Genomic DNA, 18,099 nt, shown 5'->3' with positions numbered 1-18,099 from the left:
TGGGGGTATGGAGGATGTGCTGGTGACCTAACCTCTCTGATAGAGCTGGACAGTCCTTAGCCCTCTAGCCTTCCTCTCTCCAGAGGCTGCCCTGGGAACCAGAAGCTACCAACCCATGCCAAATGCCTGAAGGGAACACAGATGCCCAGAGCCTGGGTTGGTATGTAGGTATGTGATCAAACCTCCTGGCCAGGACTCTGTCTGCAAAGGGAAGAGAAGGCATCTACATGCCCTGTAGGTTAGTAATACTCAGGGTGCTGCTGGAGGACTGATTTTCTAATCTCACAGCGCCCTCTGCTGGGGGCTAAGGTGCCCTACAGAAGGGGAGGGAAGAGACTAAGACCCACATTTTGTGGGAAGGGAAGAAAAAGGCTTCTGGAGGAGGCCGGCTCTTCCTGGACACTTAGGACACGGAATCAAGTGAAGATCAAGAAGTAGCAGGTTTTCAGTTTATTGAGTAGCAATGGCATCATAGTTTTAGTCACTGATGGCAGATAGTTGAAGGAGCAGGAAAGTACTCTTGGGGGATCCCACTGGGGCCTTCATCTGTCCCACCCATTGCTTCAGCCAGAGCTCATAGGAGTTGAAGTCAAGGTCCAGCCCTGTATTCTATGAGTGTACCTCTACACTCTACACCCCCATTCCCATGCCTATCTCCCATTTAGACCACCTATGGATGCCCAGGCTCTTCTTCCTCTAGGGAGGTGGGAGTGGGAGTGGGGGTAGGAGCAGGGCTAAGCCTCAAAAAAGAGAAGCTAAGGTCAGGGTTCTGCTGAATGTCTGACAAGAGTCAACAGAAGACAAAATTTCCTGTCTTAAGATTGTACACTCAGGGCCTACTTGCCCTTGAGGGTGTCCTAGTTACATCCACTCAGATACCTGTTGAGGTTAAGCACCATTCCCACAGCTGTGTCCCTCTGTAAAAGGGTGCAGTGGGAGCTCTTAAAGGGGAATGTTTGCTCTGCCTTCATGGCTTTTTGGTTTGGGAGAGGAGTTGGGACTGTACGTGTAGATTTGAGGTTATGATGTCAGAGCAGACCAAGAACTCCTAAGATTGTACCCAAAGATGCCCACACTGCAGTGGGAGTGAGATGGGAAGATGGCAAGAGTGGTACAGGATACTGACACTCCTTTGTTCTGATAGAGGAGAGAAGAGGAAATGATCTACTTCAGGATGTGGAGGATGCATAAAACCCCTGCTTCCCTTATCCTGGTGTATCTTCCTCTGCCACCCCAGTTCCTGGATCAGCTTTGGGAGCCAGGAACCAGAAATCTGAAGGATTCAGCCCAGTTGGGCCTGCTAGTGTCCCTCAGTCTCTGTGCTGTGATCCTAGGGCTCCTCCTGGGTCCAGAAGGGGAGAGGTGCCACTAGAAATGACTTGGCCAGTAGAACTGTTGAGGCAGGAAAGTCGTGTAGCCTGGCTGACTGACAGGTGGCACAATGCCGAGGGGAGAGGCCAGATATCAAAATATCCGAGGACAGTGTGTCTGTTCCTAGCTTCCAGGACGGCATGTACACAGATACACACACGCACGTGCGCATGTCTCGTATATGTATACATGTAGACATAGAAGCATAGGAGAAAAGGATTATGTGGCCCTGCTCTTAGAAACCAGAGAGGACAGAAAAAAGCTTAATTGGGGCACCTCTCTCAGCCTAATGGATTGCTGGTCTCAATGGCTGCTTCCCCACCAAAGCCCCCAACCAGTACCAGGCAGATGGGCAAGTGGCCAGGAGGGTAAGGCTCTGCTAAAGCAGCAGCCCAAGGAGGTGAGGGAGGGGGCCAGGGGCTGATCCTCCGTCAAAGCCCCTTGTTGTAGTAAACCACTTCGATGTCAGGGTTTTGCTCACGGATCTGAGCTCTCAGCTCTGGCTCCAGCCTGCTCACATGTAAGGAGCTGCAACAGAACAGCACAGGTGGGCTAAGTATCCTGTGAGCCCCACCTCATCAGGCTAAACGGTCATCACCCTCCCTCCTCCCAGGCTGAATAATCTCCTTCAACTGCCAGAAGGTCCAGCTCACTGTCATATCCTCACCCCCAGAATAAGTTTAGTGCCTGCCAGGCCTCCCCCTGGAACACACTGAAAGACCCCAAGGTTGGCTGTTTCCAGAGATGTGGTGACCAATCCAGAGGGCCCAGCCAAGCCCAGGGGTGGCACTTACCTTCTCTGGGGGAACAGGGCACAGCACAAGGGGGTGGCAAATACCAGGCTGGGGAGAAGAGCATTGGAAAGTTTTGTGAAGTTTTGACCTAAGGTTGTTCCCGCCCTGCACCCCACCTCATCTCCAGAGATAGCTCCAAGAGGTAGAGATTGATTAAAGCCAGTGCTGACATTAGGTTCTGGCTGAGGAAAGAGCCTCCGGAGCAGTGACCCAGAGCTCCACAGCCAGTGAGTGCCAGAATCAGCAATTAAATGTGTATGAAACTCCTGGATGGGACCAAAAGGTACATTCCCATGCTTTCCTCTCAGATGAAGACTAGAATCTTGGGCAGCCCGGGTGGCCAGCAGTTTAGCGCTGCCTTCAGCCCAGGGCCTGATCCTGGAGACCAGGATGGAGTCCTGCGTTGGGCTCCCTGCATGGAGCCTGCTTCTCCCTCTGCCTCTCTTTCTCTCTGTGTGTGTCTCTCATGAATAAATAAGTAAAATCTTAAAAAAAAAAAAAAGACTAGAATCTCTTCAATTAGACTCTTGACCTTCAAGGATGGAGATCACCCCCTAACACACACAGTGTGCCCTACAAGTGTCCAAGACCTCTACCAGCCAAATTTATGAATGAATGATGTACATAAACATCTTGAAATCAAGAACTACCTATCACATCCACCATGGAAAGGGTGCTCTCACACACCATAGCTGAGTCTCTGCACACTTACCAGAAGCCCACCAGTCCCACCTGCAGGGGTGCCCCCAGCCAAGGGCGACGCTGTGGGGAGATAGAGACAGTGGAATGGCTTTGTGTCCCCTCCTCCCCAGCCCCACCCCATTCCCCCATTGCAGCTCTACCCCACCAATCCTGCCTTGGAGCCTCTGATATGTGGCCCTTTTCTTTGTCCCAAGTCCATAACAGGGATGGAATTTCCAGATCACCACCCTCCACTACAGCCAGGGCCTGCTTGCTGACAGCCTCCCTAGTGTTCCATCACCCAGTCTCCCCTCTGAGAATTGGTTCCCCACTTCCTCTGGAAGCTGCTTTCTTCAGGAAGCCTCCTCTAATCCTCTACATGCTTCCTCCCGTGCCCAGTGGCATCCATGAACCGGTCCCCTTTCCTGTTCTTCACACACCCTTTTCCATTCACTCCAGCCACAGGAACCACCCCTCTGTTCCTCCAATGGGCACAGCTGGTGCTCAATATATACTTGTGAATAATAAATGATTCAGTGAATGAGCTTGTATCCCTCTGCTTTGCATCTCTGCTCTGTTTGTGCACGTGTGAGCCTGTGTGTCTCACTGTTGGTAGCAGGTGATGGCATAAATATGATGTCAAGTGTGACTGTGGTGTAGTCCATCCCTGTGTGTGTCAGAGGTTCTGAAGTGACACCAGTTCTCTTCAGGACAGAAACCATGTCCTTCCTTCCCTTATCTTCTTCTCCTGCTCCCTTAGTGTTCCTTCACCCCAGCCCAATTCCTTCTTGCTGAATGAATGAAGGAGGGGGCAGCACAAGGGTGGGGCAGTCAACAGGCACATCTCAGACTCAGGCCAAGGTGGAAACAGGCTTGGGGACTGGTCACCTCTGCTTCCAGCCACCACCACTTCCAAGACGGGAAAGGTGAGAGTAACCTACCTTTAGGAAGTCTTTCTTCTCCAGAGTGTCCATGATCACGGGGGGAATGGCTGTGGGGAGAGCAAAGCAGAAAAGGAGGGAGTAAGTGAAAGTTAGGATCCTAAAGAGGGGTGGATCCCCTTCACCGCTCTAACCACTCCCCCCAGAGTCACAGCCTCCAGAGTGCTCAAAGCCCCTCTAAGAGAGGGCCCCCCATTCTCTTAGAGCCTCCCATGCCCCACGTAGGCACCTCTGCCTCACCCATGGCAGGAATGGCCATGCAGATTCTTGATATCACCACCTGGAAGATTCCCTGCTTGGCTGCAGCCACCGAGTGGCCAAGTCTCTGACTTTCCTCATCAGTCACTGGGATGCCCACCTGCAGTTCCCTGAAAAGGAAGGGGGGTGGGAGTCAGATCACAGGCCCCAAATCCTACCTGTAATGCCCTCACAGGCAGCTATTCCCTGGGGTCCCCTCAGATGTCATAGATTCAAAGGCTATTTCTCCTACCCCAGGACCCCAGAGTTAGACTGAGACCATGCCCAGAAACTTCTGTTTGGGGAAGGAGAAGGATTGGGCTACTCTGCATGGTGGAAGAACATGCCTACCTGCACACTGGGCATGCATGCCAGGAGCTGGAGCCACTCACCTCTGCCTCATCAGGGGGATATTGATGCAGTTGGCAGCTGCCACCGCTGCAAAGGGCACAAATCTGCCAACCAGGGGGGGCAGGTGCTGGGGGAAGCAAGATGTCACTTAGACGCCCTAAGGGCCATGGGATAGTGAGGAGCTCTGGGGGGAGAGATGTGGGGAGCCTATAGGTTGGTATAGACAAGTGATGGAGAAAAGAGAAACAAATAAAGGGTAAATGGGGGGCATTTACCTTGGTGAGGGATTTGAGTCCCAGGGCTGTGGCCACCGCACCAGTGGTGGCACTCACATAAGCTGTTCCCAGCTGCCTGTGGGTGGAAGAGTCAAGACACAATGTGGGAGGTGAACAGTCCAGCATGTGGTTCTTTCCTTGAGGACTTGCCAAACCCTCAACACATGAGGCATGGAAGGCAGAGAAATTCCTCCCCTGCTACAGTGTAGACTTGTCTGGAAGCTCCGATCCCTCCCCTTCAGGAGGAGGGGCCCCACCTCCACCCCATAGCAAACATAGGAGGATGCTGTGCCCTCAGGCCAGGAAACTGGGGAAGAGGGACAGGCTGCAAGGAGGCTTTGGGGTCATTAGCTGAACAAGCACTCTGGGAACAGGAGCAAACAAGAGGGAGCAGTGGTGGGCCCCTGGAGAAGTCCCCGGGGACAAGCTCTCACCCCACAGTAATGGGAGCATCGCCACTGCGGTTGGAGTAGTTAACAACAGCGTTGAAGGACTGATTCACCCACTGCCAGAACACCACTGTCGGTGTCTTCCTGAGAGAACAAAGACATTTACTTCCACCCCCTACAGTACCCCTGGTCCTCAAACCTGATAATGAAATCCCAAAAGGTTATTCCCAAGCCTTCAGGAGGGACCCAACTTGTGACCCAAGAACTTGCTCTGGTGACCCCTACATGACCCTCCCCACTTATGCAACTACATACACTGTCTCTGGGGTGGGAGGAACCCCGGGGCTGAGTTCTGAGGAATGTAGGGGATTCGAACACAAGCTCCCACCCACCCACTATTTTCTGCCCAGCTGGCCTCATTGAGTCATCAAGCTACACTCTGGTTGGATAGAGTGCTCAGGAACCCTTCAGGGACTCATGGGAGGGGACACATGGGATGGGACCTGCCTGTAGAAGGTGAGCATGCAGCCAGTGATGGTCATGTTCATGGGCACCTGCGCTGACATACGGCCAATCAGGACCACCTTCTCCCCTGTGTCGGGATGGAAGGCAGAGTCGTACACATACTTGGCCCTCCACAGCTGGTCCTCAGTGAGCCCGGGTGTCACCACGCCAGCCCTGTAGAGAATGGCAAGGAAGAGACAGGTAATTCTCGGCAGCAGATCTGCCCCTGAAAGCCCTGACCAGTCAGCTCAGGGGAAGTCTGGGCAGAGGACCAGGAACTCTGGCCCCCAATCTCAGAATAAAGGAGCTCCTTTATTCTCCTTTATTCTGGTCTCTGGGGGAGAACCACATCATCCCAGAAGGGTAGGTGGGCTCCTATTTCTATTTTCCTTCTAGCCACACAAAGAAGGGTGCCTTTTCTTTCTGCCTAAATCTTGGTTTCCAATGGGTTGAAATGACACACAAGGGATTTTCCTCCTGGAGACTCAACTTTGAGACCCTCTGTCCTTGCAGAGGGTGGCTTAGCAGTGGGACAGGTCCCTCTAGAGGGTTTGTGAAGCATATAGCAGCCCCCTACCCACAAAGATCAATGCCACCTCCTCAACCCAAATACCCTAAAATTCTCTGGGTTAAAGTTCTGTGCCATAGTTGTCTGTGATTCCAACACAGTGCCAGGGAATAAGGGGGTTGAGGAATGGGACAGGGTCACTCTCAAGCTTGGGGAAAGAGATGCAAAATGTAATGTATTAATGGCAGGGAATGAGACCCTGGGGTACAGGGTCAGATGGGGTAGCGGTCTACCTGTAGTTCTGCACGATGTTCCGTGAAGCTTCCAGCTGTGCTCCAGACAGCAGCAGATTTCGGGGGTCAGTAACAGTGAAGAAGTGCCGGGCTCTGCCCAGGAAAGTGCTTTGGTCCCAGCGAGGTTCCTGGATATTGATATCTAAGGGCAACTCACCCATTTTCTGCAGGGCAAAGACCAGAGTCGGAGGACTCCAAGGCAGTTCAAGAGCTCTGCTTGTGGGAAACTTTGGCGGACCTGCCCTGGTCCCTGGGCCTACCACCAATCCCTACTAGAGCTCAAGGTGACTCCAGATAGGTAAGCAAGGGTTAGAGGGAGGAGCTGTTTTCCAGGCAATATCCTGGCTCAGAGGGGAGGAGGGGTAGGAGAAAACAAATGGAAAAATAGATCTCCTTTGCACTCTGGCCTGGTACAGATTTTCATCAGTGAGGATTTACATGTGTATGGTTGATGCAAGAGAAGCCACTAATCCTGTGCAGCTTCTCTTGCGCCCTATATGCACAAAAATGTACATTCTAAGCATTATATATATCCAAGTTCATGTGAGCTTCCGGCCCCAGCTGCCTTGAGACCTAGATGCAAACCCCCAAGGCTGTTTGGGAGGATGGCATAAGCCGTCCCACGCCCCAGCCCCTGATTGGAGGAGACCAAGGGCTCACTGGCCACTCCAGGGCTTATCTATTCCAGATCTCAAATAAGTGAAGCTGCTGCCAGCCAGGCATGTGTGCTCATGGGCATGCACAAGTCACCTCTCTGGGGGCATTTTCTTCAACCCACACTGAATGACCCAAGGCCCTCCTTGTTCCCCAGCTGGACAGGGCTGCCACAGACTCCCAACTCTCCCTGAGCCATCTACGTCCAGAAAGGGAGATTCAGTAAGTGCCCTCTCCACCTAGTACAGGGAGGAAAGCCTGAAGCAGCCATCTGGCTGTGTTAGGCAAAATCCTACAATATGACTAATCCTCTCCAACCACACTTCCTCCCTCACTGGCACACCCTCCCCTCTCTGACACACTCACACTAACATACCCACACACAAAGATACACACATGCCCTACACAGACATACAGTGGACACGCCCTGCATACACTAGCCCACAAAGACCGTTACTTGCACACTCACACATACACACACAACCCATATCCATCAACTGTAGGCACTTGAATGTGTAACCACATGAGGCCTCACCCTAACATTCCTCCCCCCAACCAGCCTCCCCCTGGGCCCCAGAAACCTCCCCAGAACCGAATACTGAATCCGGATAGGACGGAGAGCACACTTCAAGGCAGGCTTCCCTCCCTCCCAGTCCTCAGTCCCCTACTCCCCTGACCGCCGAACCCCACCCCGGGCAACCAGCACTCACGCTTTCCCGAGCTCCTGGGCCGTCTGGCTTCTGCAGCTCCGAGACCCGCCTTCCTCTAGGCGCGTCGCCCCTGCTCCTGCCCTCCCACCCATCACGCGTAACGTCACGCGTGACGCTGACCGGCGGGAGGGGCGGGGGCTCCCCCCTCCCGCGCGTCCGCCGGGCGTGTCCAGGGATTGGCAGAGCTTGGGGGCGGTGGGTGCCATTTGGGGAGACGCCCCCAGCCGGGGCTCCAGGGACCTGGCCCTCCACCACCTCCCAGAGCCAATGGGGGCTCCGGGAATCAGTTCTGGCCAGTTCCCAGCGGGAGAGGGCGGGGTGGGGGGGGGGGCGAGGAAGAGCGGGTGCCGCCCCCTTTGCTTGTAGTACCCTAGCTGGCCTCGGGGGCGCAGCCTGCCTCGGCAGCAACCGGCCGAGGTGCCCGGGACGAAGGCTCGCAGCGCGCGGGGCGAAGGCTGGTGGCGTGGAGGGGCCATCCTCGGATGGGGCGCCCGGAGGGACTCGGATTACCGCCCAGCTAGTTTACTAGATGGCTGCCTCGGCAGTGGCCGCCGCCTACTTGCCCCCCCTGGGCTCCTACCCCAGTTCCCACAAGCTCTTGTCGCAGCACTTCGGCATTCACAGCCCTTTATGGTCTCGCTCCGGCCTGTGCGTCCTCTACGTTCTCACCTTTTCCTCCTCCAGCCGCCTCCTTACCCTAGCTCCACTGCTCCCAATCACTACATCCGCACCATGGTCCCTACCCTGGGATGTGTCTGCATCAAGGAAGTGGATCAGAAAGTTCTTCCTCCCCTAGTGTCCTGGAGCCAGCTGCTCCACCCTGTGCCCTTTCCAGAACTGGGTGGGTGGCCAGAGAGACACTTTGTGACACAGAAGGAGGATGCATGTGAAAGAAGGCAACACACACACACACACACACACACACACACGCTTCACAACTCACCCAGTCACCTTACAGAGCTCGCTGCTGCACATCCAGGAGCCAGCCCACGCTCCTGCCCACTGAATGCTTACGCCTCCTCTGCCCAGGTGACATTCCCTCATTGAGGCCTCAGGGGTGACACGGAGGGGTGGCAATTCCAAGAGCCCTAGTGTCTGGCTTGGCCTGGAGAAGACGCGGTTCTGGGTTCCCTTACGCTGAACCGGTAGCTGGAGGGAACGAGGCGTGACCCAAACCCTAAATTCGTGGGGCGGGGTGGGGCATCCGAACTCGAACTGCAGCGGGCAGAACCCAGCGGCCTCAGCCCAGGTGACAAACGGCTGGCTGCGCGCCCAAAGGAGGGGCGGAGGCAGTGACTGGCGGCCCTCGCAGCCAATGGGAGCCCGCGGCTACGCAGGCCAGCCCTATTCCAGCGGGCTGGGCGGAGCGTGGGCGAGATGCCCCCAGTTGCTGCAAGGGCTCGCGCCAGCGGGCGAGGAAAGCTGAAGCCGGCGGCTGCTGCACAAGCAAGAAGGTGAGGGGGCCAAGTTCGAGAATTGGGGGCCGAGAGGACCGACAAGAGTGGGATGGGATGGGATGCTGCGTTCTGAGTCCCAGAGCTGCTCTGGGGGTCTTGGCTCCGGGTTTTGTGCACGCTGCTGTGGGACTCTAGGCAGCAGGTCCTCCACCAAAGCCTGGGAGAGGTTCAGGGAACCTCTTTAGACGGGAGAGGAGGGGGAATGAAGGGGACGGCAGCCTGGGACCAGCGTATCTCTGGGGTTCAGGGAATCTCTGGGACCCTTGGCTGCACCTGTCCCAGGTCCTGAAGCCTGCCCTGGAGACCCGAGCTCCCTACCCACAAATACACAAAGAGAGGTGTGCAGTTAAGTTACTCTGGCCCCAATTTCTTTAACACCATTTGAAGCCCTAGGGCCCCCAAGAATCCATCTCCACTCTACCCATGACTGGGCACTGGGGTAGATGACTCAGCTGAGAGCCGGAATGAGGGATGAATGCGAGGCTCTCATTGGCCTTATATAAATGGCTCCGACAGCCGACGATGGTGCCTGGACCCGGCCAAGGGTGGGAGAGGTGAGGTGCCTAAGGCCTGGAAGGGCAGGATGCTCAAATCAGGGCAGGAGTAGAAGTTCTAGGGGGGGGGGGGGTGGCAGCGAGGGCAGCATTTACACCCTGTCCCAATCCCTGTTCTCCATCCACAGGCCTGGAACACACTCCTGAGAAGCAACAGAGGTGGGGGGCTCCCAGTCACTGAGACCCCAGTCCCACACAGAAGGCTCATGGAGCCCGGAGCGTGCGGGGTCCTTTTCTGGAGGGCTAGCAGTTTCCTTCTGGACTTGTAGGGCGCCTCCCCAGACTAGCCGCGATGGCGCAGGGTTTTGCAGTGGGCTTCGACCCACTGGGCCTTGGAGACCTCAGCTCAGGCTCTCTGAGCTCCCTCTCCTCCCGCGGCCACCTGGGCAGCGACTCGGGCTCCGCAACGCGATACCTGCTGAAGAAGCAGCAGCGGCTGCTGAATGGGCCCCCCCGCGGAATCCGAGCCTCCTCGCCCATGGGCCGCGTCATCCTCATCAACTCCCCCATCGAAGGTGGGGGCGGGGCCCAGCTGAGACCGGCGATAAGGGTGGGGGGAATGGGGCAGAGGCGCTCAGGAGGAGGCAGCAGAGCCACTATGGGGGGAGGAACTGGAGAGATGGGAACCTTAGGGCTGTGGGGGTGGAAAGCCATACACACATCCTCATAATTCCTTTCCTCGTGTTCAGGGCAATGCTTAGGGCTACAGGATTGTAGAGAGGTCAGAAGTGGGAGAGAGGAGCCTGGAGGCTGGGATAGGTGCAGGTGATATGCTAGCCCCCAAGTGAGCAAGGGAAGGTATTGAATTGGCTGCTTCATCCTGTGGACTCTACCTTTCTCCAACCCCTTTGTGTATGCCCTGGGACACGGGTACAGGATGGAGAAAGATATCCTCCATCAACCAGCCAGTTGTGTGACCAGCTCTGTGTTGGGCTGTGAGGAGTCAGTGCCCAGCTGGGAGACAGAATTAAAGGTTTCAGTCTCAGGGGCACCTGGATGGCTCAGTCCCAAGAGCACGTGACTCCTGATCTCAGGACATGAGTTCAAGCCCCACGGGTGTAGAGATTACTTAAAATAAGTAAATAATTTTTTAAAAAAGGTTTCATATGCTGAAGAAAGGAAAGGAGTAGCAAATGTTCCAAAGAGGAGGGAGGAGGGATCCCTGGGTGTTGCAGCGGTTTGGCGCCTGCCTTTGGCCCAGGGCGTGATCCTGGAGACCTGGGATCAAATCCCACTTCGGGCTCTCGGTGCATGGAGCCTGCTTCTCCCTCTGCCTGTGTCTCTGCCTATCTCTCTCTCTCTGTGTGTGACTATCATAAATAAATTTTAAAAAAATTTCAAAGAAGAGGGAGGAGAGGAGGGCTGAGGGTCAGGAAGGGAGCCCCAGATCTGGGCCCTGAAGCAGGGGGCTACCCCATCCTATGCAGTTGCTCAATGCTGTTACATTGCGCACCTGTCCTATATCAACCCTGGTTAGGTCCTGCAGGGAATCTGGAGAAAAATGAGAATCAATCTTCACCTTCCAGAAATTTACAGTGTAGCAGAGCTTAGAGACAGAGCAATGAGAAAAGCTGGTGCTGCAGTGAAGGTATCCCAGGCAAGGTTGGAAGTGGAAAGTAAGAGCACAGGGTGGGGGTGGGGGTGCAATTAGGAGACAGCCTGGCTGCAGTGACAGATGCGAGGCGACAAAGATCCAGTGAGCAAGGAAGGACCTTGAGCACCAGAGGGGGGGTGATGGGGTGCCCCCTGGGGCTGGGCTTTCTGTGGACCAGACACCATATGTGTCTCCAGCTCCCCTTCTGTTTCTCAGCCAGCAAAACTTCCCTGGCTGGCTCCCAGGGTGGACTTTTCAGATCCTCTTCTCCCCTGTGACCCAGCTGGGCATCTCTGTTCCCCTACCCCAGCCATTGGGGCAGGGGTGGAACATGTTGCTCAGGGAGCAGGCTTTCCTGCACCAGTGGCCCAGCATGCTCACTCCCATCATCTATCATGCTGGGCCTCACCCCTAGGTGAGCAGCAGGGTACTGCTGAGAGTCACCACTGTCATTCAGGTCATGGAGCAGAAGTCCTCAGAGGAGCTAGGAGACATGGTAGGGGACAGGGAAGGCACTGGGCCATGGCCCTTTTAAGTCTCATTATATTAAAAGAACATATACTCCTCCTCACACACCCACATACACCATGCTCTGGCTATGATGTAACAGCTCTGTACACTCTCCCTCTAAAGATCCTCTTGCAGAAGTTCCAGGATTGCTCTCACCCCCTGCCTCACCCTAGAGCCCTGGTGCAGCCAGGAGAGCAGCATCTCCTAGCAATGGGAGGACTAAGGTCATGGCTTTAACCAGCCAGCCCCTATCCTGTCTGGGCTGGGAGCCTCTGAGCTCAGAATCTTACCCTCTGCCTGAGCATAAACATCTCCCCACTCATTGCATCCTGGAACCTCTCCCTTTTGTTACTATTTAGACCATTCCAGAGGCCTGAAGCTACTACTGATAAGGGAGACAACAGTGGGAAGGGAGAAACTGCTACCCACATCACCCCCATGAGTTCCTGTCAGCTCCTCAAACTCAACTGATCCCAGAGAAAACACATTCTTTAATCCAAACCAGCCCTTTCTCCTCACTCTCCTTCATCCATTTATTCTTTTACTTGTTCAAAAAATCCTTGGCAGATATCAAGTGCTGTGCAACATCCTGGAGATACACTAGCAGAAAAAGGATTACAAAATCCTTACCATGACAGTTTACACTCTAGTGTAAATTACACTCTAGACAATAAATAATGAGAAAGGATGGTAAGAATCTCGGAAGTACTAGTTTGGATGGTACGATAGAGCAGTGGTTTGCAAACTTTGGAATATATCAGAATTCCCTGGGGAGCTTGTGAAAAGACAAGTTGCTGAGTCCCACACCCAGAGCTTCTTATTCAGTGTGTCTGCAGCAAAGCCCAAGAATACACATTTTTATATACTTTTTAAAAGATTTTAAGTAATCTCTATATGCAGTATGGGGCTCAAACTCACAACCGTGAAATCAAGAGTCACGTGCTCTACATTATCCCAGTGTCCTGGGATCAAGTCCCGCATTGGGCTCCCTGCTCTGTGGGGAGCCTGCTTCTCCCTCTCCCTCTGCCTGTTGCTCCGCCTGCTTGTGAGCTTGCTCTCTCTCTGTCAAATAAATAAATAAAATCTTAAAAGAAAAAAAGAGTCACATGCTCTAATGATTGAGCCAGTCAGGTACCCCAAGAATACACATTTTTAAAAATGATTTTATTTATTTATTTGAGAAAGAGAGAGAGAGACTGCAGGGGGAGGAGCAGAGGGAGAGGGACAAGCAAACTCCATGCTGAGCTCAGAGCCTGACTCAGGGCTCAATCCCAAGATCCCAAGATCATGACCTGAGCGAAAATCAAGAGTTGGATGCTTAACCAACTGAGCCACTCAGGTGCCCCAAGAATACACGTTGTTTTTAAGGTTTTGTTTATTCATGAGAGGCGCACAGAGAGAAGCAGAGACACAGGCAGAGGAAGAAGCAGGCTCCCTGCAGGGAGCCCGATGTGAGACTCGATCCCAGGACTCTGGGATCACAACCTGAGCCGAAGGCAGCCACTCAACCACTGAACCATCCAGGTGCCCCTGTTCCCCTCAGAATCTGTGAGATAGAAGGGGCCTCAGAGATCCTTCCACAACATCCCAGACAGAGATTTATCAAGTGCCAGCTTGTATGCCTCCAACGATGGGAAACTCATTATCTCTCCTGGGAAACTCATTCCGTTGTCTGATGGCTAAAGGTTTTACAAAGTTTCTCCTTACTAAATTGGCTCCATCTAACTCCACTATGTGGGCTTGAATCTGCCCTCCAGATTACACAGACAAAAGCATCTAGTGTCTTTCTCAGAATAGCTCTTCAACTATGTGAATGAAGATAGAGCTAGCATACTCATTTCTGCTTATGATGAAGAGTCCAAACTTGCTCAACTCTGCCCCATAGAATGGAATCTTGAACCTCTTTTCTATCCATTTGACCCTCAGAGTGACAAGGTTTTTAGGAATTTATCCTATCCCAGGCCTGTGGCATGAGAAGCTTAGTAAGCATTAGAAACACACACACACACACACACACACACACACACACACACACACACTCCTCTATATAATAAGGAAGGTGAACAGTATGTTCTAGTCTGGAGTCCTGTCCTGCCTGTTCTCATGCTCTCTCTGACCCATACTTTCAAAATCACCGGCAGAGAACTCAAAAATTGGCTGCCCTTAGGCCTTAGGGCCTTAGGCATCTGTGCTTAGCCTTTGCAGCCCCCAAATTGGGAAGCCCAGTAGTCCTCTGTGCACAGAATGGACATGGGAGTCATGCCTATGTCTCCCCCGCCCACCACCACACACAGCCAACAGTGATGAAAGTGACATCATCCATGCAGTCCGGGTGGAGAAGAGTCCAACAGGCAGACTAGGTTTCAGTGTGCGGGGCGGCTCTGAGCATGGCCTTGGCATCTTCGTCAGCAAAGTGGAGGAAGGGAGCAGTGCAGGTGAGCAGGGCCCCCAGGAGTGAGGTTCTGGCTTATGGTATGAGCCCCTACCCCCATGGGGTTCTGGAGTCCTGTTATCAGCAATGGCAGGAAAGGGTCCTCAGCTTTGGAGGGCTTGCTCCAATGGGGAAGTGGGGCCCCCTCCCAGGGTGGAGCAGGCTAATGGACAGGTCCCTCATCTAACAAGGAACACTCAGACCTCACTTGGGGATCCCCAATCTCATGGGAAAAGTTTTACCCCAGGGAACCTTGCGTGGTGGGGGAAGCTTAGCTTCATCCTGGGGGGAACTTCTCCCAAGTGGCCAGTGCCAGCTGCCCGCCCTCCCTTGGCACAGAGCGGGCTGGCCTGTGCGTGGGGGACAAGATCACAGAAGTGAATGGGCTGAGCCTGGAGAGCACCACCATGGGCAGCGCTGTAAAAGTGCTGACAGGCAGCAGCCGTCTACACATGATGGTGAGGCGCATGGGCCGAGTGCCGGGCATCAAATTCTCCAAGGAGAAGACTACATGGTGAGAATGCCCATGGTGAGAAGGCCCCAGCCCTGACCTTGCCCCACCCCAACCACCCTATCCACCCCATCCAGCCCATGGCTGAGGGTACAGGGCTCCGCATGGGATTTGGCTAGTATGGCTTCTGCTCTCCTGCCCCACACCCCCCACACCATGGGCACTGGAAACACAGGGATCCTTAGGCCCCACACTGGAATGAGACAAGGCCCTGTCTCTCCCCCTTGCCCTTCTCTCAACTCTACCCCAGATACCAGTGGCTGCTCCCACCGTGGCTGCTCCTGTGGGCCTAGGGATAGTAAAAGTACCATTCCCTCAGGGTTCTCGTGGGGATTCAAAATGGGTTCCAGCACAATGGAGCTGCTCCATAAAAAGAGATTTGGGTGGTTCCCCAAATTTGTAAAGTCTACATCCCACTGAAGGTCTCAGGACTGGAGAGTCCCCCAAGGCAACCTCTCCTTTCCTGGGCAGTTGTCGAGGATGCTGAGAGGAGAGGGGAGGTGGGTGGTGGTGGATGGGGGGGTTCTGACTGAGGGCTCCTTGCCATCTTCCCAGGGTGGACGTGGTGAATCGGCGGCTGGTAGTGGAGAAGTGCAGCTCAACGCCATCTGACAGTGGCTCAGAGGATGGCATGCGGCGCATTGTTCACCTATACACCACATCAGACGATTTCTGTCTGGGCTTCAACATCCGCGGGGGCAAGGAGTTTGGCCTGGGCATCTATGTGTCCAAGTGAGGGCTGGGGCGGGCTGTGCAATGGGGACAGGTCATGTCCCCTACGTGTCGGAAGGCCAGGGCAGGGTCTGGGGAGGGATGGGGGGCTCCAGGAGGAGGGTCAAGGAGTTCCGCCGGGGCATCCCCATATCTAAGTGAAGAGTCTGGTCTAGAGTAAGGGAGGGCAGGCCAGGTGGCCTATCAGATCGCCTCCTGTCTGACCCCAGAGTGGATCATGGTGGGCTGGCCGAGGAGAATGGCATCAAAGTGGGGGACCAGGTCCTGGCGGCCAACGGTGTCAGGTTCGACGACATCAGCCACAGCCAGGCCGTGGAGGTGCTGAAGGGCCAAACGCACATCATGTTGACTATCAAGGTGGGCAGGACTGTGGGTGTCAGGGAGACGCCAGACTATAGGAAAGACTTCCCAGATCTCTCTAGTACTTAATGTCCATTGCCCTATAATTTGTATAAAATTTCCACAGCCATTTGAGAGAGCAGGCCTTGAGCTCATCCCTATTTTACGGAAGAAGAAACTGAGGCTCAGAGAGGCAGAGTAACTCGGGAAGCAGAGTCACTCAGCGGGCCAGTAGAGGGCCTGCTTCTAGTCCTGCTCCCCAGGCACCTAGGGCAGCACCCCTTTCTGTGAGTGGTGGGGGTCCAGGCTTGAAAGGAGAAAATGCAGAAGGGGGTGGGTGGTGGCAGCCATGGCTTTGGGTAGGACCTGGGCACGGGGCAAGGACTGCTGGGCCAAGGCCAGGGATCAGATTTCAAGGGAGGCACCTGCATTCATTATTCATGCGGGTCTCACACTTGCCTGGAGATCGGGTCCTTCTCACTCCAGCTGCAGAGGAGGTGATGGCCCCTGATCAGCTCTCCTTCTTTTCCCAAGCCTTCACCCAGCACACCCTTCAGGGCCTCCTCTGCTGTCTCCCCAAGTCTCCTCCTTTGATTTCCCCTCCCACAGTCCTCCCCACATTCTGTTTCTCTCTTTCCTTCATCTCATGTGCTCCCAAACACTCCTCATTTCTCCCACTCGGCCCCTCATCATTCATATATTCAACATTTTTGAGTATGTACTATGTGGTGGCCACTATGCCAGGTACTGCAGCTGCAACGGTGAACAAGACAGACAAGGTCTCTGCTGGGGGGTGGGGCGGAGGAGTGTGGTACGGTGGAGGATGGGGGGAGACAGACTAGGTGTGTGCTGCTGACAAATGCTGTAGGAATTAATGGACAGATAGGAGGGGTAATTCCGGAAGGCCCTTTGAGTCAGGGGGTCAGGGCAGGTCTCTCTGGGGAGGTGACACCTGAAGAGGGAGAAGGAGCTAGCCAGAAGATGAGTGGAAGGAAGAGAATCCAGGCATAAGGAACAGCAAGTGCAAGGCCCTGAGGTATAGAGAGGCATGTTCAGAAATCAAGTGGCCCATTTTGTCTCGATCATGATGAACTTGGAAAGAGATGGGGATGAAAAGTTTACTCCTGTCCCATCACTCTCCCTTCTCACCCACTCTCCCTTCTCATCCTCCACCCTCCCCTCCTTACCTACTCCACCTTCTCACCTACTCTCCTCACCCACCTTCCTTCTCACCCACCCCCTTCTCACCCTCCCCTCCTTCTCACCCACCCTCCTTCTCACCTACTCCCCCATGCCCTCCTGTGCCCACCACGCTCTTCCCAGGAGACTGGCCGGTACCCCGCCTACAAAGAGATGGTTTCTGAGTACTGTTGGCTGGACCGATGTAAGTGGCTCAGGCCCCTGAGTTGGAGGGAAAGGGCTGAGGCCTAAGGGTGGGTTGGAGTCTCTGAGGAATAACTGGGCAGGAGAAGCAAGACCTGCTTGGGACTTCCACACGGCCCAGAGCCATTCCCGGGCTCCCCTCTGAGAAGTGGCAGGTTGAGTTCTAGGCTTCCCTGGGCTCTGAAGAAGTGGCTTGCCCTGGGTCTCTCAACAAGTCAGTGGCAGGACTGCTGAGCAGCCAGTTCCCCAGAGCCTGCACTACTAGCCTGGGCTGCCACCCGACACCCCCCTTCCCCTTGCCAGCCCAAGCCTGTCCACAACCGTGGCAGGGCCCTGAAGCCCACGGCCTGCCCCTGAGATGGCCCTGCCTTCCCCACTGCCCGCAGTGAGCCACGGGATGCTGCAGCAGCTGTCCCCAGCCTCGGAGAGCAGCTCCAGCGTCTCCTCCTATGCCTCCAGCGCCCCCTACAGCTCGGTTGAGGGCTCGGGCTCTCTGCCCTCCGACCGCCTGGATGTGGGCCTTGGGCCTGAGGAGCCTGGTTGTCGGGGGCCTGGCTGGGGGAGGGCGGACACCGCCATGCAGACTGAGCCTGACGTGGGGAGCCGCGTGGAGACCTGGTGCAGCGTGAGGCCCACCGTCATCCTCAGGGACACGGCCATCCGCTCCGACGGACCCTGGCCCACTCGCCGCCTCAATTCTGCACTCTCCGAGTCCCCAAAGACTGCTCTGCTGCTGGCCCTGAGCCGACCCCGGCCTCCCATCACGAGGTCCCAGAGCCACCTGACCTTGTGGGGTACGTAAGCTCCCAGTCCAATCCCTGCCTCATGCCCAGTCCTGGGCTCCCCACCTCCCTTTGCTCTAGGACTTGACTCAGCCTCA

General features: G+C 54.9%; 2 protein-coding genes across 17 annotated transcripts in view; one reads left to right on the top strand and one right to left on the bottom strand.

The window, feature by feature from the left end:
• Window positions 1-435: 435 nt before the first annotated feature.
• SFXN3 (sideroflexin 3) lies at window positions 436-8,984 on the bottom strand. 5 transcript variants are annotated; one of them, XR_011997551.1, is made up of 11 exons: window positions 7,709-7,819; window positions 6,345-6,508; window positions 5,543-5,717; window positions 5,085-5,179; window positions 4,651-4,726; window positions 4,417-4,502; window positions 4,017-4,155; window positions 3,788-3,837; window positions 2,878-2,927; window positions 2,166-2,213; window positions 436-1,899 (listed from the first exon to the last, which is right to left on the bottom strand). XR_011997551.1 is itself a non-coding variant. In XM_025992366.2 (11 exons), exons 2-11 carry the CDS (start codon window positions 6,503-6,505, stop codon window positions 1,803-1,805), a joined length of 966 nt encoding a protein of 321 aa, XP_025848151.1. In that variant the 5' UTR covers window positions 6,506-6,508; window positions 8,652-8,984; the 3' UTR covers window positions 436-1,802. The 5 variants fall into 5 exon arrangements, 4 of the variants coding, with proteins under 4 accessions (XP_025848151.1, XP_072595920.1, XP_025848150.1 ...); XM_025992366.2 differs by lacking the exon at window positions 7,709-7,819 and adding an exon at window positions 8,652-8,984 and having other exon boundaries at window positions 4,028-4,155; window positions 5,085-5,183; window positions 5,547-5,717; XM_072739819.1 differs by lacking the exon at window positions 7,709-7,819 and adding an exon at window positions 8,652-8,927 and having other exon boundaries at window positions 4,028-4,155.
• A 119-nt stretch (window positions 8,985-9,103) lies between these two features.
• The window catches only part of PDZD7 (PDZ domain containing 7), an 18,788-nt gene continuing 9,792 nt past the window's right edge, over window positions 9,104-18,099 (top strand). For 10 of the 12 annotated variants that reach the window (XR_011997542.1, XR_011997544.1, XR_011997543.1 and 7 more), the window contains exons 1-7: window positions 9,869-10,234; window positions 14,118-14,258; window positions 14,594-14,768; window positions 15,321-15,497; window positions 15,707-15,854; window positions 17,160-17,220; window positions 17,606-18,013. Coding sequence is in view for 5 of the 12 variants with exons in the window: in XM_072739805.1 (XP_072595906.1) it covers window positions 10,012-10,234; window positions 14,118-14,258; window positions 14,594-14,768; window positions 15,321-15,497; window positions 15,707-15,854; window positions 17,160-17,220; window positions 17,606-18,013 (1,333 nt within the window). In the remaining 7 variants the exon portion in view is untranslated. Of the gene's footprint in view, window positions 9,163-9,847; window positions 10,235-14,117; window positions 14,259-14,593; window positions 14,769-15,320; window positions 15,498-15,706; window positions 15,855-17,159; window positions 17,221-17,605; window positions 18,014-18,099 lie in introns of those variants that run through there. The other 2 variants (XM_072739803.1, XM_072739804.1) reach the window with 2 other exon arrangements.

Source organism: Vulpes vulpes, chromosome 15 (assembly GCF_048418805.1).
Source record: "Vulpes vulpes isolate BD-2025 chromosome 15, VulVul3, whole genome shotgun sequence".
Classification (NCBI taxonomy): Eukaryota; Metazoa; Chordata; class Mammalia; order Carnivora; family Canidae; genus Vulpes; species Vulpes vulpes.
Note: the sequence above shows the minus strand (reverse complement) of the source record. Positions and strands in the feature narration are given on the sequence as shown.

What these genes read in the sequence shown, in the direction of transcription:
- SFXN3 (XM_025992366.2), bottom strand. Translation starts at nt 6,505, where the DNA reads ATGGGTGAGTTGCCCTTAGATATCAATATCCAGGAACCTCGCTGGGAC. An exon ending in GATGCTCCCATTACTGTGGG is followed by an intron (nt 4,727 to 5,084) that starts GTGAGAGCTTGT and finishes TTCCACCCACAG; the next exon opens with GCAGCTGGGAACAGCTTATG. An exon ending in GCCCTGTTCCCCCAGAGAAG is followed by an intron (nt 1,900 to 2,165) that starts GTAAGTGCCACC and finishes GTTCTGTTGCAG; the next exon opens with CTCCTTACATGTGAGCAGGC.